The following is a 19,908-nucleotide window of genomic DNA, read 5'->3' on the forward strand; positions in this document are numbered from 1 at the left end:
GGTCGAGCTTTGCGGTTTAGATGGGGCATTGGGCCGGTGGGCCATCTAGCGGTCTTTCTGCGTAGCATGCGCCGTAGTTTCATTTGTGTAAAAGGTTTGTGCAGGGTGCCATCGAGCTTTTTGATTTTTGTTTGGTATTGGGGCAGCGTGCTATCTAGCGGTGCGTCGGTGTCGTAGCATGGACTGTGTGGATGCCATCAATCATCGGTGTTCGGTTTCATGTACCATTCAGCACACTCTGCCCAATGCAAACACGCATTCACATGGCAAATGTGTGATGGACGCGTACGCCGAACGCGACCTCCGCTTCGCTGCGGTGCGCCGTGCACCGGGAACCATACTGCAGTGCTCGAATCGACCACGTCTCGTGGCATGACTGTTTACCATGTTTCATGGCGGATGTGTTTATTGTGCTGTGTGACGTGGGACGAGGTCTCTTTGGCACTTTATGGCAATCACAGAATCCACGGTTCGATCGGCAGGGCTTCGCGATAAACGTGCGACGAGCATTTTGAAAATGAGGTGGTTCATCGGTCGACGCCGATGACATTCTTTGACATCGCGCCGTTGATTCTGTGTATGCCATGAATTGCCAAAGAGACCTCGTCGCACGTTTATGGACGGCGCACTGGTGGTTGTAGCGGCTCGTTGGACAGGAGCAAAAAGGCTGGATCAGGCGCTCGCTGCGGCGACCTGTACGAAACATAACCGAGTCGTTTGCTACACCACGCTAGACGTGCTGGGTAGCAGTCGGTGGTAACGGTCGGATACGAATGCAGTCGCGGGAGGAGCGGCAAGCGTGGATCGACGCCAAGGTCCTCGAGCGCAGTCGGCAAAAGGCCAAGGACGCTCAGATCGCCGCCGACGCGCTCGAGGTCGCCAAAGAGACGCTCTGGAGCCCGTTCGCCCACATGTGCTTGCTCCACAACGAGCTCAACCTGTCGTGGAAAGGCGAAATTGATTTTTTCCGCTGGGACCGCGTCTTCCCGTTCACAGACCTCGTCGCCGTGCGCATCACAGGGTACGCGCTCAGCGCGTTGCCGCTGGAGCTCGCGACGTCCTTGCCGCTCCTCGAGTGTCTCTCGCTCATTGCCAACGCCCTCGAGTCGCTGCCAGAGAACGTACGAGCGCTTGCGCGTCTTGCTTGGTCTACAACGTAGCCCATTAGATCGGGCTCTTGGTGCACCTCACCGACATGGACGTGACCAAGAACAAGCTCCGGCGCCTCCCGGATTCGATCGTATGGGTCGCGTTGCGTGGATGCATATCTAAGCGCGCATCCTCCTCCTCTAGTGCGACCTCGATCGCCTCACGTCACTCAACTTGAGCAACAACCAGCTCCAAGAGCTACCTGCCAACTTTGTACGAATCCTTGGGAGAAATGGGAGTCAAGCGGCGACTAGGGCCGCCTCGCCCGGCTGCAAAAGGTGTGGGCCGAGAAGAACCAGCTCACGTCGACGCCTGCAACCTTTGGCCAGCTCCGGAGCACGGTCGTGAACCTCAGCTGCAACGCGTTCGTGCACTGGGATCTGGCGCTGCCCGAATTTAGCAACCTCACGACGCTCTCGATCAACTTGTATCCATATATCTATGCCAGATATCCAACGATCCAACGCCCCTGTAGCAACCACCTCAAGGGTCTGCCCGCAACGCTCTGCGGCCTGCCGTCCCTCACATCGCTCTCGGCGGCCAACAATGCCATCACGTCGCTTCCAGACGCGTTTGGGCTCCTACCAAAGCTGCGCTGTCTGCGCCTCGACTGGAACCACATCCGGGAGCTGCCCTTCTCGTTCCGGCATCTGAGCTCGCTCACGGAAATCCACATGGAGCACAATCCGATGGTATCGCCGCCTCTCGACGTCATCTACGAGGGGCCGGCCGCCGTCGTCGCGTTCGTCCTCAAGCAGTACCTTGCGTGGCTCCGCATGGAGCGACGGCAGATTGTCGAGCAGCTCGCCGCCGCCTTGAGCTACGTCGAGGGCCACATGGAGCAGAACCAGTGGACCGACCTCGCGGCGTACATACAGCCCGGCGTGCAACGGGTGCTGCAAGGCACGAAGCTCGAGTTCTTTGCCGTGATCCTACCTGCCCTTGCGAGCGTACGACGGCGCTGGCATCCATCATGGGGCTTCACAGGTGCTAGGACATTTTGCCCGCGCTGCGCCCGATCATGGAGGCACAGCACCACCCCGAGGTGCCCAAGGCGTTCTTCGAGCGCAGTCTCGATGACATTGTCGACGCGCTCACGCACTACGATGACGCGTACAGCACCGCGGGGCTCTTCCACGAGAGGGTACCCTACATAGATTCGACAGAAAACACATGTGGACAACTTGTCTGCAAGGCGCGCTTCCGCAAATGCATGTGCGTGGACGCTGCAAATGGCGTGCACAAGCCGTGCTCGCTGCTCTCGCTCGACTTTGCGTGCGAGCGCGACGCGTGCCTCGTGCGCGTCAAGATGGTCACGAGCGAAGAGTACAAGGACATGCAGGGCGACACGTACCTCAATTCTCGCCGCGAACGCCTCAGCAACGCCATGAAGCGCAAGTGCGTCGCCTTCGTCAACTCGGAAGAAGGTAACATATTGTCTATACGAAAAGGGATGACAATATTGTCCATCGTAGGCATTGCGTTTTTCGAAAAGACGGCCGAGGCGCAGGGGAAACTGTGGATGGCGAACCTCGCGCGCGCAATCGCAGACGCCAAAGCCAGTGCGAAAGCCGAGAAGAACCGCGTCGTCGTGCGCCAGAAGACAGTCGCCAAGCTCCAAACGCTCTCCAAGGTAGCACGGTTGGCATTCGATTCGCACATCTTCGAACAGACATTGTAGAAAACACTCAAGCACCACGCGACGCTTCGCAAGTCGATCGCCAAGTGGGAAGCAGACCTCGCGACGCTGGCCGAAGCGACCAAGCGCACGCTGAAGCGCGATCAGCTCGCCAAGCTCAAGGATCGCCAGAAGGAGCTCGAAGGCCGCCTCGAGAAAGCTCGGAAAGAGCTCCACCAAGACGACCCGATCTCGCGCAAGCTCCAAGCGGTTTGGAACCGACTACGTGCATATTAAGAGCGTCTTGTAGAAGCTGCGGCAGCTTGAAAACCCGTCGACCGGCATCGATGACGACGACGACGCGAAGGACGACTCGCGAGGCGGCGACAGCGAGGATGACAGTGACGCGGACGAAGATGACAGTGAGAATGACGAAGATGACAGCGACAATGACGAAGATGACGACGCAACGTCGGAGGACGACGTGCCTGACGAGAGCGACAGCGAGAGCGACCAAGGCGAGGCCAAAAGCGTCTTTGATGCACTGGGCGAGATCCCCGGCCTCGAACCCTGTGTCGACTGGATTCAAGACGCGACGGACAAAGTGAACGCACGTCCAGCGTTCTCATTATTCTCTTGAGTTGACGCTCTCGCAGGCGATCATGGCCGCGCGGCCGCCCAAAGACAAGCCGTACCTCGAAGACGTCATTGCACTCTTCCACGAAGAGCTGCGCGTATGTCACTTGATGTTGAGAGTATTCCATCGGGCGCTCACCCTTCTTGCGTAGCACACGTATGTGCGAGAGAAGACGACGCGCGTCCGCAACAAGGTACCTTTGTACGGTGTGCATGCGACGCGACGCTCGCTCGCGTAGGTCACGACCGAGTTTTTCCAAATGAAACATGTGCTCCGGCGCTGGTACGACAAGTTGTCCACTTGTGTTGCAGACAGTTTGGTAGGATGGGCCACGGCCACCGCGTGCTCTTTGTGGCGTGGCGCGACTACGTGCGCAGCGTGGTTCAGACGCGCGACAAGACGTCTCAGAAGCAAGCCAAGGACGAAGCGCTCGCGCTGCAGAATCAGCTCGCACACGTCGCCCTCGGGCGCCTCGAAGCCGCCAAGTGGGAGCGCAAGATCAACTTCTACACGGACGAGGTGCAACAGACCGATCTTCTTTCCAACTCTGGCTGACGCGACCGTTTAGTTCTACTACCAGCACACGAGCACGGGCGAGCAAATGGCTTTGCCGCCACCGTACTGGGACGACGTCCACCAAGGCACACCCCGGCGATCGTCGTCGTCCTTTCTTCCACCGCTCGTGGCGAGTCCGTCGCCCTCCTGAGTCAAGGACGCGGGTCTGCGATCGATGGCAAGCCCCTTGGGTTTCAGCATGAAGATGAAGTCTCTCTACGTGAGAACGCGACTGCTCGGGCGATATTTTCTTCATAGAGCGATCGGTTTTCTTGGATTGACGATCTTTTTTACTTTTTGCCCTTCTTGCCCTTGGCGCCCTTCTTGCCCTTCTTGTCGTCCGCGGCGTCGCCGTCGCCGAGCGCGGCCTTGCGGATCTTCTCGCGCGTCTCCTTCAGTCCCGAAATGACCGCCGTAAAGTTCTTGAGCTTGTCGTTGTCGTCCGCAAACGTCGCAGTCTGTCGCGACAGCGCCGAAATGAACTCGTCTTCGCGCAGCACGCGCTTCGCGAGCCGGTGCACGCGGCGCGCTGTCAACGTCTGGTCGACGGCGGCGCGGATGGACCCGGACGAGTACCCTTCCGAAATGTGCGCGAGCGTGCTCACGTCCAGCTCGTCCGGAAGACGAACGCCCGCCCTACGCACCCATGAGACGTCATGACGCTTGGGTATGAGGACGGCGGACGAGGGCGTCGGTGTGTGCGTCTTGATCGCGTCGATGATGCTGCGACGCCACAGCAGCACGCGCGACGGGTAGTCTGGGTACGGAAAGTACAAGAATTTATCAAAAAACGCGCGAAAGTCTTTAGGCTCGCCGGCCATCGGGTTGGACGACGTGCCAATGACCAAGACGCGGTCGTTGATGGTGAGCGACTTGAGGTACGTCAGCAGGTCCTTGCGGTACCCCGTCGGGCCGTCCGACGCCTTCTTCTTGCCCGGTGCGAAGATCTGCTCGCACTCGTCAATGTAAATGACCGCGGGCTGCATCGCTTTCGCCAAACTCCACACCATGTGGATGCACTTGGTCGGGCCGTTCTTGCCTAATTGTGGTGGTGCGACCTTGATACATTGATACATGTGGGCGTACCGGAAAACTTGCCAATCAAGTTGGACGCCGAGAGGTTGAAGAAGAGCGCGCCGGTCTCGTGCGCGATCGCACGCGCCATCATGGTCTTCCCGCTACCCTTGGGTCCGTACAGCAGGAGCGATCGAATGTGCTTGACTTTTTCCCGCACGGCGAGCGACCCGAGCGGCAGCACCGCGTACTCGACGATCGCCGCGCTACACATGCACTGCATCACACGGTTCAAAGAGCGAAACGCACCGGAGCTGCGCGGCGGACGGGTCCTGCGGCACCCAGTTGCCAAAGCGATCGCGCCGGTCCGCGCTCTGGTAGACCGTCCCGAGGTAGTTGAACTCGCCAATAAAGTCGTGCACAAGGCAGGGCCGGACGTTGCTCACGATTTTCTGCTCGACGAGGATCGCGAGCATCGTATCGGGCGTCCGGCCCTTGAGCTCGGCGATCTTGTCGCCGGGCAGCGGCTTGCCCTTCTTGCCCTTCTTGTCTTTCTTGCCTTTTTTGCCCTTCTTGCCCTTCTTGCCCTTCTTGCCCTTCTTTTTCTTGCCGTTGGCCGCGGCCTCGAGCTGCGCCTTGATGTTGGCGAGCTGGAGCACGAGCATCTCGTCGACTTGCTGCCGGACTTGGGCTTCGACGGGGCCGCGCACGACGTCTTTCGCGAGGTCAATGTCGTATTTCTGGTGGAAATTGTCGGCTTCGTCGCGCTCGAGCCACACTTTCTCAAACATCTCGACGCCGCCGGCCATGTTGGTGCAGAGCTCGCTCGGGCCCGTGAGCGGCGGCGGGCGCTCGGGCGGCGCCTCGGCTTCGACCTTTTTTTCGTCTTTTTTGCTTTTTTTGCCCTTTTCCTCCTTGCCCTTCTTCCCCTTCTTGTCCTCTTTCTTGTCCTTCTTGCCTTTCGCGTCCGCGTCGACCTTGGGCTCGGCCTCGGGCGGCGGCGGGTTGATCATGAGGTAGTAGCCCGCGAGGTCTTCGGGCAGCTGGCCGAGCGCCATCATGTCGGAGATCCATTTCCGGCGCTCCTCGAGGAGCTTCTCCTTCATGAACGGCCCTTCCTCGGACGCCACCGTCTCGTGGATGTCGCCGAGCGATTTCTCGTACTCGTCCTTGTTGTCGGCCTGCTGCGTCTTGCGCTTGATCTTGGCCAGTGCGAGCGCCGCCTCGAGCTCGAGCGCCTTGTCGACCACCGGCGGCTTCATGCCGATGAAGACCAGCTCGTCGTCGCGCTCGATCGCCGCCTTCCCGCGCGAGTTGTGGCCGCGGAAGACGCGCTGGATGTTGGCGGCCGCGAGCTCCGGGTCCATCTCGGGCGTCTGCGTGTTGTCGTAGATGCGGCGCTGCTTCTCTTCCTCGCGGAGTTCGTGCACGAGGAGGCCGCGCTGCCGGCCTTGCCGCCCGCGTTCGTTGCGCTGGATGATCTGCAGCGCTTCGTCCAGCGACATCTAGCACCGAGCTCTTATTCCGTCGCATGCTGCGAGAGGGTTGTACCGCGTCGGCGAGCGAGACGCTGGCATCGCTGTCATCAATGTACAGCGCTTCGACGCCGAGCTTGAGCTTCATGTAGCCCTTGACGAGCTAGGCGAGATGCATGAGACCCACGACAGACGATAGATGTGCTCGTACACGGTCGCGTTTCTTGAGCTCGGCGCTGCTGTCTTCGACAAAGTAGCGCGGCACAGGCACTTCGAGGAGGCTCGGCGGCAGCTTGAGGTCGACGAGGAGGTCGTCGAGGTTGACGTACTCCCACGGGAAGTTTTGCTCGGGCGTCGTGCGTACGTCGGGGTTGGGCGGGTTCCATTTCACGAGGTCGTGCTTGAGCTCCACCACGCGCGTCTACGCGCCTCTATGCATGCAGCACGAGGAAGAGGAGGTACACTACCATGACGAGCTCCATGATCTTCTTGACGTCGATGCGCTTTTGCGGGTGCACCATTTGGTCGTAGCACTCTTCGAGCGTAGTAAAGATCTGGACGTACTTGATGTAGAGGCACGCGTAGTGCTGGAAGGCCTCGAGCATCGAGACATCCGGCGGCGGCTGCACCTCTTGGCCCTCTTCCGCGTCCAGCGTGTGGTCCTCAATGTGCACTTGCTCGTTGAGCTCGGTCATGGCCGACTGCCATTTCGTGTCAAAGGTGCTAAGACAGTCTTGAGCAGCAGCAGCATGATGATGATGATAATGCCACGACGTACTAGTTGGCCATCCCGACTGCGTTCCGCGACCGCCCAATCCAAAAGTGAACCCGACGCCCGTTTCCCAACGCCCATTGCCAGAGATGAGTACACTTCAAGGATATTACTTTAGGATGCAGTGGAGGAAGGCGACGTGGCGGCGACTTTGCCTTTCATGTTGCCGTACGAGAGCGAGAGCTGCCGCCGAGAAGCTGCATTCGCCGCAGTTGGTGACGCTTTGGCAATGCTAAACTGCGGCTTGCGCGACAGTGTTCGGTGCTGGTACTTGTGCATCACCTCGGCGAGGAGCAGGTGGAGGCCCTCTTGCGGCGCACCCGCCTGCCGCGGCGACGAGGCTGCCGGCGGTCGCCGCCGCTTCTTGGGCGAGCTCGGCAGTGACGGTGGCACGGGGACCGTCGACACAGAAGGCGATGATGGCAGCTCGTCACGCACGCTCAGCACCGCAGATGTGATGTTGAACGTCGTCAAAATGAGTGCTAGCTGCGTCGGCGCGTCGTTGAACGAGCGCCGCTGCCGCCGGATGGACGCCTTGAGGAGCGGGCGGAGGCAGTCGACGCCGTAGCGCTCGAGCCACGCGCCGATGGTCTCGAGGCCCAAGACACAGCTGAGGAGACGCACGTTGCGCACGGTCGTCATCGGCTCGGCCGCGGCGAGGGCTGAGAGCGCTGACGCCACATGCAGGACGACGCGCACGTCGAGGTCGTCTAGCGAGAGGTAAAAGTTGTCGACGTCTTTAACGACGGTGCCAAGCATGGCCTCGACAATCGGGTGGTCCTCGGTCGTACGAGGAGGAGGGGCCTGTGTCGTTGTTGTCACCGCGCTCACTCAGAGGCTCGGATGCCGGCGTCGGCGGGTCCTCAGTGCAGATGGTGAGCGTCTCGATTGCTGGCAATGGCGCGTCGCTCGGCTGCGGCGGCTCGGCGTCGGTTTCCATGCCCTTGCGTCTCTGAAACCGGCCAGCTAGAACATATATATAAGTGCGTAGTTGTATTGCTAAACGTTATTCATACAAGTGCAGCTCCAAACGTCGCACGCCACAAGTGGGCCCAACTCATTGCGACGTGCTCGGTCGCTGCTTCTTCATGGCCTGCACGAACAGCGAGACGTACTTTAGCTTCCGCGAGATGGCTGACGGGATCGTCGCGACGGCGGAGGCGCCCAAGGGGTACTGCTCGTACCGCCCGCCGTCCGGCTCTCGGAACTCGACGGTGGACGCGCCACCGTCCAGGACGAGCTCGCTTCCGTCGACGAATGCGATACGCAAGGTGCCGTCTGCAAGGCATTCGCCACGGCCAATGCCAAAGAGGTCGGCTGACCGCACCGAGTCCGAGTTGGTCTTGAAACGATGCGGCGCTTGCTGCTGCGCGCGAATCGTTCGCTCGAGGCTCTCGTTGCGCGCCAGACTCTCGATCACGTCGTCCGACAGACGCAGCGTCTCGATCATAGATCGTGGCGCTGAAAGGTACAAGTGGAGGCACACTTGCGCGAGTCGCACCCACGTCATGGTGCGCGGCAGACTCGGAGCCATGTCCGTGATGCACACGTCGAAGAGAGTCTCGTCGCGGAGCTGGCCCGTGACGCGGGCGTCGTGCAGGGAGTAGCGCACGACCTCGCCGCGACGGCCACTGAGCGTCAACGCCTCGGGCGTCCACGTACAGTGCAGCGTGCCCATGATCTCGTCTGGAGGCAAGTCGAGGATCGAGTGGTACTCGACTTGGAACTCCGCGTGGTCGTGGAACGACGGCAACGGGTCGTCCTCGACGGCCGTTGGCTCGGCGCTCACGGCTGTCACCGCCCCTCGCGGCGCGCGTCGGTCGCTGGCGGTGATTTTGTCGAGCATCGTTTGCAGCTAAAACCTCCAGAGGGATACGTCAGTCGCTTGCTCCTTTGGATGATCGGAACCTTTGCAATGTCTTCGTCTTCCACGTCGCTCTTCTCGCTGTGCTGCGACGACGAGCTCGACGACTCGGCCACGACAACCGCGGGTGCCCGTCGGCTACGCGCAGGGCGCTTGGTCTTGGCTGCTTTCCTGCGCGCTGTCGTCGGCTGGAGCCACGGGTGGTGTGACAGTGCGTGGCACGGCAATCGCTCGGCCGGTTCCTACGCCGACGCATTGATGTATCCAGAGGAATGCTTGGGTTGGTGTACCACGCACAGCAGCGACCGAACAAAGTCCTGTGCTGTCGATGACACGAACGGTGGGAACGCCAGCGACGATGTCTGTGCACTAATGTTGCGCAGCGTGTCGCTACATCCACAAACGCTCTCAAGCTGCCAGACGTAGAGAGAGGAATACCTGACCGAGTCGCCTTGGAACGGCGGGTGGCCCGTCAGCAGCGTGAAGACGATGCAGCCGATGGACCAGAGGTCGGCGGCGTACGAGTACGGCTTGCCAAGCAGCACTTCGGGTGCGATAAAGTTGGGCGTCCCGCAGATCGTGGACGGTGGTGTATGGCGGGTGAAGCTCGTCGCCAAGCCAAAGTCGGCGATTTTGAGCGTGCCCTGCTCGGTCACGAGGAGGTTCGAGAGCTTAAGGTCGCGATGGATGATGTGCGCACGATGGAGGTAGTCGACGCCCGATACAAGCTGGTAGACGTAGTGCTTGGCCTCGTCTTCGACCACAGGCCTACATGTGGGATCGTACGGAGACATGCAGAGGAGAGATAGGATCGCACCGCTTGCCCTTGACAAGCGCCTGCAGCGAGCCACGCGCGCACGGCTCGAGCACGATGAACACGTTGCGCGCGTCCTGGAAGACGTCGAGGATCTTGAGAATGTTGGGGTGGTCTAGGCTGCGCTGGATCGCCAGCTCCTGCATCTCCTCGGACCGCGCCTGGGACTTGGACTGCGTCCGGAGCTGTGCATGCTGGAGCTTGTCGACGACCTTGATGGCTACGAGCTCTTCGTCACGGAGGCGCTGTGCCCAGTACACCTGGGCCGAGGACCCGGACCCAAGGAGGTCGCCGAGCTCGTACTCTTCCAGCATCCCCGCCATGTTGCTGTTTAACCATGTCTTTAACGTGTAGGTTTTACTCACGTTTTTCGAACTCTCTCGAACCTACGTGTATGCTTGCGCCTCAATCGCCGCGCTTGCCATCGAGCGTTTGCCGCCCTCAGTGCGTCTTTGGCGCCGCGGAACATGCTACTTGTGGCAAGGGCCGCAAAAATTCCTGCACCTGCGGCCGTCCGAGGTGCAGAAAAGGCCCACGTTGCGATGCTAGCAGATACCCTCGGAACAGCGCGTCGCTGCTCTGCGCTGCGCAATCGGGCACACGTCAGCTGCAGCTGTCAGCTGAGCGCCTTGTAGAAGGGTGGCCATCACGAGCTGTCGAGTAGTAGCTCGGTTGGTGGGCCAGGAGGAATCTCGATGAGTAAAACGCGATAAACCTGTCGGTTATTTGTTCCAGTTGTATTAAATCTCACAGGTACTGTGATGTGTACCTCTACAAATAAGTATGCATTCTGGCAGTATAGAGTGGAACCTCCGACATTGGATAGTCCGGGGCAGTGTGTGGTTCAAAGAAAGATCCACGCGATGGGCCGACGCAGCTTCAGTCGCAGCCCGAGCCGCGGGCGAGGCCGCGGAGGACGCGGACTCCGCCGAAGCTTCAGCCGCGATCGCGGGCCGCGTGGCCGAGGGCGGAGCTATAGCCGCAGCGTCAGCCGCAGTCGCAGCGACAGCCGAAGCAGCCGGTCGAGCTACAGCTCTCGGTCCAGCTCCGGGTCACGCTCGCGATCGCGTGGCCGCAAGAGTCGCAGCCGCAGCAACGAATCCAAGGGCCGCAAGAGCCGTAGCCCAAGCCCCGACGACGGGGCCTCGCTGCACGTGGCGAACCTCACCCGGTACTTTTCATGAGCGACTGGTGGTCGAGGCTCATCAGAGGCGCGTAGGAACGTCAACCCGGACCACTTGTCGGAGATCTTTGGCAAGTTTGGCACGGTTCAAAATGTAAACCTGGAGACGGACAAGGTCTCGCGCTTGTCCAAGGGTTTCGCCTACATTCAGTTTGCCAAGCGCGCGGAGGCTGAGACAGCCCAGCTTCACATGCACGAGGGACAGATTGACGGCAACAAGATCCAGGTCAACTTTGTCTTGGTCGAGCGCAAGTCGAACCGCAGTCCGTCGCGCTCGCCGAGCCGCAAGCCAAACGATCGCCGGCGTCGGCCTTCCCCCTTTCGTCGGAGGTACGAGAAGCGTCGATGCGATCCAAAACACATGACCTTGCTGTGCTTAGATCGCCTCCGAACAACCGCCGCGGCAACTCGCCCTTGCGTCGACGGTACGTTGATTAACGTATTACATCATGAAACTCATGCGCCACTGATAGGAGCCGCTCTCCGCCGAATGGCGGTCGCCGGGGTCCTTCGCCCTTTCGCAGACGGTACCTTCCAACCCGCACGTGGTGCTGGACTCACACTGGTCGTGAACCTGCAGAAGCCCGCCCCGCGGCAATCCCCGCTTCCAGAACGACCGCCGCCGGCCGTCGCCGTTCGTGCCCCGCGGCCGTCGCCCCTCTCGGTCTCGCTCGCGGTCGCCGCCGCGCCGCCGTAGCCGGTCCCGCAGTCGCTCGCCACGGTATGTCGGAGGTTTTCTTGCCCGAACCCAGCCTATCATCGTAGGGGTGGATACCGCCAGCGAGCGCGGAGCTTTAGCAGTCGAAGTCGCAGCCGCAGCTCCAGCCGCAGTCGCAGCCGTAGTCGCAGCCGCCGTCGCAGCCATAGCCGTAGCCGTAGCCGTAGCAAGAGCCCGTAGTGGTCTCGTCCTGGGTGGGTTAACCGGACGCCTGCGTGCGAATGTATCTCTCTGCATCTGGCTGCGTCATCGAGTTCAGCACCCACGTGGCATTACGCTGCACGATCGCACTCCATGCGTCAGTACGGTATGCTGGCGGCGCCGGCTACCACGGCCCGTCGCGTGGTCGTCGCCGTCGTCCTCCGTCGATTTCCTTTCTTTTTTGCGAGAGAATTGCGACCGTGCGGTCCCGTTTTATGGGTCCCCCTCCGCATTTAATTGCGTTTCACCATGGTACATACAAACATTGAGTGTCAATAAATGGGAGATAAAAAAGTGTGATTGGCATAGGCCCCTCTTGCGGATAGAACACGTAAAGGCTGACCATATTTTTGGATCCAGACCAAGCGCAGTCTCCAGCATGCCCAGCACCCCGACGAGCCGACCGACCAGCAGCCTCGCCGCCCACAAGCGCGTGGCCGACGACAACAACATAGAGACGCTGACCGCGAGCGTCGAGACAGCGCTCATGGACGACGACGTCGACGTGACGATCGAACACACGCTCGTGCCCGGCGACTTGACGCTCGGGCCGATCATCGGCCACGGCGCCTTCTCGACCGTGTACTCGGCCACGTACAAGGGCAAGGCCGTCGCCCTCAAGCGCCAGACGAAGGACGCCCACATCTTGCGCGAGCTTGCGATCCTCCAGCAGATCGACCACCCGCATTTGCTCAAGTACATTGGGTCGTGCGAGTACGAGCACATGGGCAACAAGGAGGTGTGGATCGTCTCCGAGTTCTACAAGGGCGGCGACGTGAGTAAGTTATTGAAGAAGACGACCAAGAAACGCGACGCTTTGTCCTGGCTGCAATGCGTCCAGATCGCGCTGGACGCGGCCGATGCACTGCAGTACCTCCACGAGCGCAGCATCATCCACCGCGACGTCAAGTCGGCCAACATCCTCGTGCGCTTCGTCTACATCTCTCGGTCGTATCGCTCATGCTACTTTTTCGTAGCTCGACGCCAACCTGCGCAGCCGCCTCTGCGACTTTGGCTTTGCGCGCAAGGCCGTGCACCACGACGATGGCCACGACGGGTACTCGTCGGACGAGAACGCTGGCGGACGCATGCGACGCAAGATGTCGCTCTGCGGCACCGACGCCTACATGTCCCCGGTACGCCTCGATCATCATCCTCACATTCATCATGGTCACCATCGTCGTCGTCTTATCCAAAGCACATGCATAGGAGATGTACTTTAACGAGGACTACAACGACCGCGCCGACATGTACTCGTTCGGCGTCGTGCTCATCGAGCTCATTTGCCGGCGCGAGGTACTTGATGATGTCTGGAGGGTGACGGACGGTGACGCAAAAGACGTAGGTCAACAAGGACGATTTCCTCCTGCGAGTTCCGGCCAAGAACTTCGTGATCGACCTCGACGAGTTCCACGCCGCCGTGCCCGCCGACTGCCCGCCGTCGCTCGTGCTCCTCGCCGACAACTGCACGTCGTTTGAGCCCGACGGCCGGCCCAGCAGCCACGAGGTAGATCATAGTTGATAGCCTTGTCCTCATGCGACGTAGGTGGTCGAATGGCTCGAAGACCTCAAGAAGGACCTTGTGGAGGCGACGCCCGAAGCGTTCGACCCGCTTGAGGACGAGGTGCGCTCGGTGCTGGACGAGTCGTCGCGGCTCTCGATCGCAGTCCACGAAGACGAGGCGCCGCCCGCGTACGAGGGCGCGCTGCTCGTCCGCAACTGCGTCGGCCGCTGGCGCCAGCGCTACGTGGTCGTGCGCGACTCGGCCCTTCTTGTGTACAAATCGCAAGCTATTTACAACGAGATTGCGCAGCTCGAGGCCGACGGGCACCAAAAGATCAAGCACAAGCCGTCGCCCGTGCCACTAGATCAGTGCCAGCTCTTCCAGGTAACAACGCCGCTGGTCAAAGACCTCTCCGTCTTCGGGCTCCGCATCAATATCCCGACATTCATGCATCGCCTGAAGAAAAAGGCCCGGCGCTGGACGCTCAAGAGCAAGAGCCTGCACAACAAGTGGGCCTTCCAGGCCGCGTCCCTCCAGGAGATGCAGCTCTGGGTCGCGCTCTTTGTGCGTGCGATCAAGGTGGCGATGCACCAGTCGCCGTCGCCGTCCAAGGCACTTGCTGCAGACAACTCGGTCGACACGAACGACGAGATTTACAAGTGGCTGCACGCGCTCGGCGCCGCGCAGTACTATGCGACCTTCAAGGCCAAGGGCTTTGGCACGCTCGACTTTATCCGCGAAGTACATATTGAGAGTCCCGATTGATAGATGGAACTTTATTTGCGTAGACGGGGCTCGGCGACGACGATTTCAATTTCCTCGGCATTGAGAGCGCGCGAGACCGCGCCGCGCTCACTGCGGCCGCGCTCGCCCTCCGCGGCGAAGACGCGTAGTCGCCTCGTAGTGGCGTCTGTATGTACATGAAGACAAGGGAATCCACCCCCGTGATCAAGATAATAACGATGAAGAAGCAACCTGTCAAGCACTTTTTGTTTGCGTGTCAACGCACTATCCACACGTCGTCGTGGGCGAAGCGCGCGAGCGTGCACGCGCCCACGAAGCCGTGGCCGTCGTGCAGACGGAGCTGCCCGAGGAGGTCGTGTCGCAGCAGAATGAGCTCCCGCGTCAGTCGCCGCTTGAAGCCGGGCAGCGTCGTGAGTGCGCCGTTGAGAACGATGGCCGCGGCCAGCTCGGCGCGCACCACTGGGTTGCAGCGGTCGATGGCCGACAGCACGGCTTCTTGGAGGCTCTTGCCTGCAGGAGGAAGCTAATGGTGCGTCCGAGTCAAGCGCTCGGCCTACCGTCGTCGCGACTCGGGTGGAAGAGCTGTTCCGGGCCTTCAAAGAGCGCTGCGGATGACGTGATGAGACGACTCTCGTGGCGCCACGTCATGTGGACGTCGGTCGGTCTACTCTCGCATGGGCAATCATGGTCGAGCGAGACGTCGTACCGCTTGGCGCGCTCGGCAGCGACGTCGTAGGCCACAAACCCATGCGTTCTCTACGCGGCATGTCGGCTCGTGCATCGAGTCCAGCAGCATTACCAGTAGCTGCTCGGCCGCGTCGAACTGGTCTTCTTCGTCGGCGACGGCGCCGAACGCGCCGTGCTCCCGCAGAGCGCCCCACGTGGCGTGGAGGACCATGTCGCGGCCGCCGGGCAGCGTCAGCGTTGCGTGGGTCACCTGCAGAGGACGACGATCGTGAGCACTCACGGCTTGCATCTCTCGTACGATGCGGTCGTTGTAGATCGGCACGATCGTCGTCGTGTACGGCCCAACGTCAACCACGACGCCGCTCGAGAGACCCGCGGCGCGCAAGATGACCTCGGCCGTCGTCGTCAAGAGCAGCGCCGGCACGTAAAACTCGTGCCAGAGCAAGTGCGAGACGCGGTCACGCTCGGACGCGGTCCAGAGCGGCGGGTGCACAAGCACGACCTGTCGGGAGGTTCAAAAGATGAATACGAGTCGGCAACGTAGACGACTACCTTGAGCGTCTGGCTGTGGGCGCCGAGCCGCTCAAAGACAGTGCGGAGGCACCGACGCAAGGGCGCGGACCGGTCCACAAACGTTGGCTGGTACCGCCGCGACGCCATGCTTGCGATCGACGGAGTCTACCAAAGGATGCGATCATGTACACGGATGCTAAGGCTGCTCGCACCTCGAGCGAGAGCGTCGGGAGCGGCATCGTGTCTTCGTCTTCGGGGACGATGCCGGCGAGGACGCGCACAGCGCTCTCCATGTAGAGCACGGCCGTGTCGGGCACCTTGTCCGGGGCCAAGTGCCGGCGCGCGTGGAGGAGCCGTCGGCCAAAGCACGCCTGGATCCACGCGAGCGCCGCGTCATCGCCCGCCGTCGCTTGCGCCATGCACTCGCTCAGCGCGTCCGTCTCGCCCGTGTGCAGCTCGTGCAAGAAGCATGCGGCGACCGTGTCGTACACGCCGCTGCGAAGCCGGTCGAGCGCGGCGGTCGTCGCGGCAAGCTGCGTCTCGGCCGCGTGCATCTGGGCAGCATGCACCGCCGCCCGCGCGGTCGCCACGGCCGCGACTGCCTCGAGCTCGCTGGTGAGGCCATCGATGGTGGTCCACAGCCTCGCTTCGTTGGTTGTTTCGGGCTCCACCGTCAGTGGCACGTCGCTCGGCACGGGTCTGCTCTCGATAGCAGCAGGTGCGTCGGTGCTTGGCGTCGGCGGGCGGCGCACGGGTATCCGGGATGCACTCGTGACGATGTGATCGCTCTTGGAGGAGGTTGTGGCCACGACCAAGGCTGTCCCCGTCAGGCTCATCGAGCGCATCTGGAGGCGTCCTTTCTCCATATATGCGTCGCTGCTCGCTCTATTTATAGTGGGTAAAAAGGCAGCTTCATGAAGCGCTTCCGCCACAAGCGGGCCGCCAGCGCAGTCCGATGATGCTTCGTTGACCGCGTGTAGCTAACGCGCCTTTGTAGGTGCGCGTGGGGGCCGAGCCACCAGAGAAGATTCCGATCCGCATCGAGCAACCGCTACTCGATGGAGCGCCGCCCGCCAAAACTGACAGCCACCCGACGAGTCCCGGTGTAAAGCTCGGAGACGCCGAGGCGCGGCAGCTGTGGCAGTCGTACGAAGCCGTCACGATGGAACTCGAGTTCGCCGCGGCCGTCGCCGCTGCCACCAAGGAGCGCCGCGAGTGCGAGAAAGCCTACTGGGCAACTGTCCTGAGTGCACGCGACGCCACGGTCGCAGCACAGACCCAGCTACTCCAGCGCCTTTGCACCGCTGCCGCTAGCCAAAACATGCGCCTTGACGACGCAACGATCCGAGAACTGGCGCCGTTCGTGGACCCGGCGCTGCTCTGCGCCAGCGGCGAGCGTGCCTGCATGGGGTGTCACGACATGCACCCGTCCAGGCCGACAATGGTCGATGCCGCCACGATGTGGAGCCTGTCGGACACCGCCCCAAGATCACAGAGAGGCGACGACCGGTGCGAAGAGTGCGGCGTCGCAGCAGCGCCCGACGACGTGGCCGCATGCGACAGTCCAGATCATGGTGATGATGATGATGATGCAACACTCGAGGTCATCGCCCTACGGCGCGTCGTTGCAGAGACCGCAGCGATGGCGAGTTCACTCAGCTCTTGGGTCACGCCGCCCCGCAGCTGCCTGCGGCCGGAACCCATCCAAGTCAAAGTGCAGCCATTGCCCAAGTTGCAACTCACACCGGTCCACCGAGCCAAGCTAATCATTAGCAAGGTTGACCACTACGCATCTTATTCTTGCAGATGGGACACCTTGTCCTCGGCAAGCGTCGGCCAACGCGCCCTTTCAAGATCGTCGCGGCGGGTCGAACAACCTCTCACAATACATATATTGCGAGGGCTAATGGCAATATGGATTGATAGAGGAAAATCGAAAGTGCAAAGTCGACGTGAGTGGCCAGCGTGTGTGGCGCAGCATTTACTGACTGCGTAATTTTCCCTACGAAGCTATAAGAACCATGTTCCGCAAGACCGTCCAGCGCGCCATGAGCACGGCCGCGGCCTCGGGCGAGGCCACGATCGACGGCTTCGCCAAGATGCACGCGCCCAAGCTCTCGCTCTTCGGCCTCCACGCCAAGTACGCCAACGCGCTCTACTCGGTCGCGTCCAAGCAGAACGTGCTCGAGGCCGTCGAGGGCGAGCTCAAGACGATCCATGAGGAGATCGCCAAGAACCCGACCTTCGCCGAGTTCCTCAAGGACCCGACGATCGCGCGTGGCGAGAAGAAGGCCGACATCGCCAAGGTCATGGACGCCGCCAAGTTCTCCAAGCCGGTCTCGGGTCTGTTCACGGTCCTTGCCGAGAACGGCCGCCTCGGCGACGCCAAGCACGTCATTGCGGCGTACAACCGCTTGATGCGCGCCCACCGTGGCGAGGTCCAGGCCAAGATCACGTCGGCTGACCCGTTGACGAAGGAGCAGCTCGCGCAGGTGCAGACCGCGTTGAAGGCCCGCATCCAGAAGGGCGAGACGTTGCTCTTGGAGACGGTCGTCGACCCGACGATCCTTGGCGGCCTCAAGGTCCAGATCGCCGACCTCTTTATCGATCTCTCGCTCTCGACGAAGATCGAAAAGATTCACATGATCCTCTCCACCCGTCAATAAATGTCCTGGCGCCCAGCCTGGCTTCTACTAAAGTGAACACGGCGTATATTTGATCGTAGTCTACCACTACTTGCGCTTGATGGCGGCCATCAAGTCTTCTTCGTCCGAGCTGCCGCTCTCTTCGTCCGCGACCTCCACCTTCTTGGGCGGCGTCGGCAGGTACTCGCTTTGTACGTGCATGACGACGTCCTCTTCTTCGTCGCTGTCGCTGTCGTACATCTTGGTGTCGGCCATCGCCGGCTTGGGTGCCACGTGGACCGTCTGCGTGAGCTGGTGAAAGTGATCGCGCGCAGCCTGCGTGATGGCCAGACCTTCTACGCATATGCTGATACCCGAGGCCAAAACACCTAGGATGAGGCCTACCTGCGGACGACTCGAGCGACTCCATGAGCTCGCGCGTCGCTGCCTTCTTGACCGCCGGGTCATCGTTGCGCAACGGAATCGGCGCATGCAGCGTCGCAAAATCCACAATCTCTTCCATGGCCTTGTCGAGGCCCGACACATCGAGCGGCACGGCCTTCTACAAGTCGCACGCGGTCAATCATCCAGTCTTGCAATACGTTGGGCGTACTTGGGTCGAGAGGGCCGCGACCGACTTGTCGTGAAACTCCTTGCCGCGCAGAAGCGCCCGGCGCTGCTCAATGGCGTCGCGATCGGCCGTCTCGGTGGCCTCCTTGAGCATGTCGGTCAGCTCTTCCGCCTGCGCACACAGCGAGCGTTTAGCAAGCGACGGCCAACTCGAAGGAGACCTTGGCCGCGGCAATGTTGGCGCAGCGCAGCACAATGTCGGTCGAGATCGAGACGCCGCCAATCTTGTGCACGGCGCAGAGCTCCCGGAACGAGTTGAACGTGTATGTGATCGCGCCGTCGACGATCTTTTCTTCGCGGTCCGTCGGGTCAATGAGGACGACCGGGTCGTCTTGGTCGTTCTATGTCCAGGGGTACATGAACATGGCGCAGACGACACGGACGAGCGTACGGCGTCCAGCTGCACGAAGCTGAACGAGATCGACACCGGAATGTGGTGCAAGCTGAGCGGGATGAGCGCGCAGTCCGGGTCGTCTAGCCTCCGTGTGAGCCCAGAGAGAGTCGACTTCGCCACGTACTCAGCGTCTCGGGGCGGCGAAAGTGCATGAGCGCTGCGATCGACGCGATCGAGACGGCGTCGACGAGGTTGCCGCCGTGGTCGAGCACGTGGATCGTGCACTTGATGGCCCAGACGCTCTCGCCCGCGACGATGGCCAGCGCTTCAGTGTCCTAGTGCATCGTCGTACACCAGACGACAGAGCATCGACGAGATTCAACGTACGAGCGCCTTGCAGTCGCGGATCGAGCGCTCGACGATGCGGGAGAGCTCGGCCGACCATGCCTTGTGGGCCTGCTTGTGCTCAAAGATCGACGCGCCCATTGGCGAGAGCTCAACGCTGAACTGAAGAAAGCCTTCGGTCGGTCGGTCCGGGAACGGCGCGACGACTTCGCCCGAGACGACCGCCAGCACGCGCGTCCGGCCAAGCTGCAACTCGCACTCGCTCTGGGACTCGTGCATGCTGCGGCGCAGAGAGAGGTTCATACGGCGGAACTCGAGGAGGCCACGTCCATCGGCGCGCTGGACTGCGTTCTCGGACTTTTGGTTCTTCAAGGCCGCGACGAGGAAGTCGCGCTCGTTGCTGCTGAGCATCATCTTGGCCGTGCAATAAGATTTTTAATTGGATGGTCGTTGGCTGTTCGGATAAAACGTCGTATCCGGTGACGGCATCGCCAGGCTCGAGACCACCGAGCCAGCGCTTCTCGCCT

At 61.2% G+C, this 19,908-nt stretch overlaps 11 protein-coding genes across 11 annotated transcripts; 5 read left to right on the plus strand and 6 right to left on the minus strand.

Moving 5' to 3' along the window:
• The first annotated feature begins 757 nt into the window (after window positions 1-757).
• SPRG_19407 (hypothetical protein) lies at window positions 758-4,168 on the plus strand. Its single transcript, XM_012340893.1, has 15 exons — window positions 758-1,121; window positions 1,169-1,240; window positions 1,294-1,362; window positions 1,404-1,576; window positions 1,625-2,099; window positions 2,144-2,293; window positions 2,345-2,576; window positions 2,625-2,782; window positions 2,831-3,037; window positions 3,078-3,377; window positions 3,424-3,501; window positions 3,556-3,597; window positions 3,643-3,686; window positions 3,728-3,923; window positions 3,973-4,168. The coding sequence occupies exons 1-15, from the start codon at window positions 774-776 to the stop codon at window positions 4,108-4,110; spliced, it is 2,682 nt and encodes an 893-aa protein (XP_012196283.1). The 5' UTR covers window positions 758-773; the 3' UTR covers window positions 4,111-4,168.
• A 30-nt stretch (window positions 4,169-4,198) lies between these two features.
• Window positions 4,199-7,260, minus strand: SPRG_02274 (hypothetical protein). Its single transcript, XM_012340820.1, has 8 exons — window positions 7,227-7,260; window positions 6,916-7,171; window positions 6,660-6,869; window positions 6,525-6,611; window positions 5,283-6,478; window positions 5,046-5,239; window positions 4,644-4,998; window positions 4,199-4,595 (listed from the first exon to the last, which is right to left on the minus strand). The coding sequence occupies exons 1-8, from the start codon at window positions 7,235-7,237 to the stop codon at window positions 4,250-4,252; spliced, it is 2,655 nt and encodes an 884-aa protein (XP_012196210.1). The 5' UTR covers window positions 7,238-7,260; the 3' UTR covers window positions 4,199-4,249.
• Window positions 7,261-7,334: 74 nt separating this feature from the next.
• Window positions 7,335-8,208, minus strand: SPRG_02275 (hypothetical protein; the record flags this gene model as incomplete). Its single annotated transcript, XM_012340821.1, has 1 exon — window positions 7,335-8,208. The coding sequence occupies exon 1, from the start codon at window positions 7,977-7,979 to the stop codon at window positions 7,335-7,337; it is 645 nt and encodes a 214-aa protein (XP_012196211.1). The 5' UTR covers window positions 7,980-8,208.
• A 69-nt stretch (window positions 8,209-8,277) lies between these two features.
• On the minus strand, window positions 8,278-10,221 carry SPRG_02276 (PLK protein kinase; the record flags this gene model as incomplete). Its single annotated transcript, XM_012340822.1, has 5 exons — window positions 8,278-9,075; window positions 9,129-9,326; window positions 9,375-9,474; window positions 9,523-9,852; window positions 9,902-10,221. The coding sequence occupies 5 exons, from the start codon at window positions 10,219-10,221 to the stop codon at window positions 8,278-8,280; spliced, it is 1,746 nt and encodes a 581-aa protein (XP_012196212.1).
• A 540-nt stretch (window positions 10,222-10,761) lies between these two features.
• SPRG_02277 (hypothetical protein) lies at window positions 10,762-11,519 on the plus strand (the record flags this gene model as incomplete). The annotated part of the gene is made up of 3 exons (XM_012340823.1): window positions 10,762-11,069; window positions 11,118-11,411; window positions 11,462-11,519. The coding sequence occupies 3 exons, from the start codon at window positions 10,762-10,764 to the stop codon at window positions 11,517-11,519; spliced, it is 660 nt and encodes a 219-aa protein (XP_012196213.1).
• Window positions 11,520-11,523: 4 nt separating this feature from the next.
• Window positions 11,524-12,036, minus strand: SPRG_02278 (hypothetical protein; the record flags this gene model as incomplete). The annotated part of the gene is made up of 2 exons (XM_012340824.1): window positions 11,524-11,793; window positions 11,857-12,036. 2 exons carry the CDS (start codon window positions 12,034-12,036, stop codon window positions 11,524-11,526), a joined length of 450 nt encoding a protein of 149 aa, XP_012196214.1.
• Window positions 12,037-12,379: 343 nt separating this feature from the next.
• SPRG_02279 (TKL/LISK/LISK-DD1 protein kinase) lies at window positions 12,380-14,490 on the plus strand (the record flags this gene model as incomplete). The annotated part of the gene is made up of 6 exons (XM_012340825.1): window positions 12,380-12,925; window positions 12,978-13,136; window positions 13,210-13,296; window positions 13,346-13,507; window positions 13,547-14,245; window positions 14,293-14,490. 6 exons carry the CDS (start codon window positions 12,380-12,382, stop codon window positions 14,395-14,397), a joined length of 1,758 nt encoding a protein of 585 aa, XP_012196215.1. The 3' UTR covers window positions 14,398-14,490.
• Window positions 14,491-14,504: 14 nt separating this feature from the next.
• Window positions 14,505-16,332, minus strand: SPRG_02280 (hypothetical protein; the record flags this gene model as incomplete). Its single annotated transcript, XM_012340826.1, has 7 exons — window positions 15,661-16,332; window positions 15,488-15,613; window positions 15,234-15,437; window positions 15,048-15,185; window positions 14,955-15,004; window positions 14,806-14,912; window positions 14,505-14,758 (listed from the first exon to the last, which is right to left on the minus strand). The coding sequence occupies exons 1-7, from the start codon at window positions 16,312-16,314 to the stop codon at window positions 14,505-14,507; spliced, it is 1,533 nt and encodes a 510-aa protein (XP_012196216.1). The 5' UTR covers window positions 16,315-16,332.
• A 30-nt stretch (window positions 16,333-16,362) lies between these two features.
• SPRG_02281 (hypothetical protein) lies at window positions 16,363-17,436 on the plus strand (the record flags this gene model as incomplete). Its single annotated transcript, XM_012340827.1, has 3 exons — window positions 16,363-16,398; window positions 16,446-16,845; window positions 17,375-17,436. The coding sequence occupies 3 exons, from the start codon at window positions 16,363-16,365 to the stop codon at window positions 17,434-17,436; spliced, it is 498 nt and encodes a 165-aa protein (XP_012196217.1).
• Window positions 17,437-17,469: 33 nt separating this feature from the next.
• On the plus strand, window positions 17,470-18,114 carry SPRG_02282 (ATP synthase F1; the record flags this gene model as incomplete). Its single annotated transcript, XM_012340828.1, has 1 exon — window positions 17,470-18,114. The coding sequence occupies one exon, from the start codon at window positions 17,470-17,472 to the stop codon at window positions 18,112-18,114; it is 645 nt and encodes a 214-aa protein (XP_012196218.1).
• On the minus strand, window positions 17,823-19,804 carry SPRG_02283 (hypothetical protein). The gene is made up of 7 exons (XM_012340829.1): window positions 19,424-19,804; window positions 19,221-19,371; window positions 19,094-19,176; window positions 18,864-19,043; window positions 18,686-18,814; window positions 18,478-18,634; window positions 17,823-18,428 (listed from the first exon to the last, which is right to left on the minus strand). The coding sequence occupies exons 1-7, from the start codon at window positions 19,793-19,795 to the stop codon at window positions 18,181-18,183; spliced, it is 1,320 nt and encodes a 439-aa protein (XP_012196219.1). The 5' UTR covers window positions 19,796-19,804; the 3' UTR covers window positions 17,823-18,180.
• Window positions 19,805-19,908: the final 104 nt, after the last annotated feature.

Source organism: Saprolegnia parasitica (genome assembly GCF_000151545.1).
Source record: "Saprolegnia parasitica CBS 223.65 unplaced genomic scaffold supercont2.5, whole genome shotgun sequence".
Taxonomy (NCBI): Eukaryota; Oomycota; class Saprolegniomycetes; order Saprolegniales; family Saprolegniaceae; genus Saprolegnia; species Saprolegnia parasitica.

What these genes read in the sequence shown, in the direction of transcription:
- SPRG_19407 (XM_012340893.1), top strand. Translation starts at nt 774, where the DNA reads ATGCAGTCGCGGGAGGAGCGGCAAGCGTGGATCGACGCCAAGGTCCTC. An exon ending in CGGGGCTCTTCCACGAGAGG is followed by an intron (nt 2,294 to 2,344) that starts GTACCCTACATA and finishes CTTGTCTGCAAG; the next exon opens with GCGCGCTTCCGCAAATGCAT. An exon ending in TCTCGCGCAAGCTCCAAGCG is followed by an intron (nt 3,038 to 3,077) that starts GTTTGGAACCGA and finishes AGCGTCTTGTAG; the next exon opens with AAGCTGCGGCAGCTTGAAAA.
- SPRG_02274 (XM_012340820.1), bottom strand. An exon ending in AGATCATGGAGCTCGTCATG is followed by an intron (nt 6,870 to 6,915) that starts GTAGTGTACCTC and finishes AGAGGCGCGTAG; the next exon opens with ACGCGCGTGGTGGAGCTCAA. An exon ending in CTTGATTGGCAAGTTTTCCG is followed by an intron (nt 4,999 to 5,045) that starts GTACGCCCACAT and finishes CACCACAATTAG; the next exon opens with GCAAGAACGGCCCGACCAAG.
- SPRG_02283 (XM_012340829.1), bottom strand. Translation starts at nt 19,795, where the DNA reads ATGATGCTCAGCAGCAACGAGCGCGACTTCCTCGTCGCGGCCTTGAAG. An exon ending in TCGCGGCCCTCTCGACCCAA is followed by an intron (nt 18,635 to 18,685) that starts GTACGCCCAACG and finishes TGCGACTTGTAG; the next exon opens with AAGGCCGTGCCGCTCGATGT. An exon ending in GTCGCTCGAGTCGTCCGCAG is followed by an intron (nt 18,429 to 18,477) that starts GTAGGCCTCATC and finishes GCATATGCGTAG; the next exon opens with AAGGTCTGGCCATCACGCAG.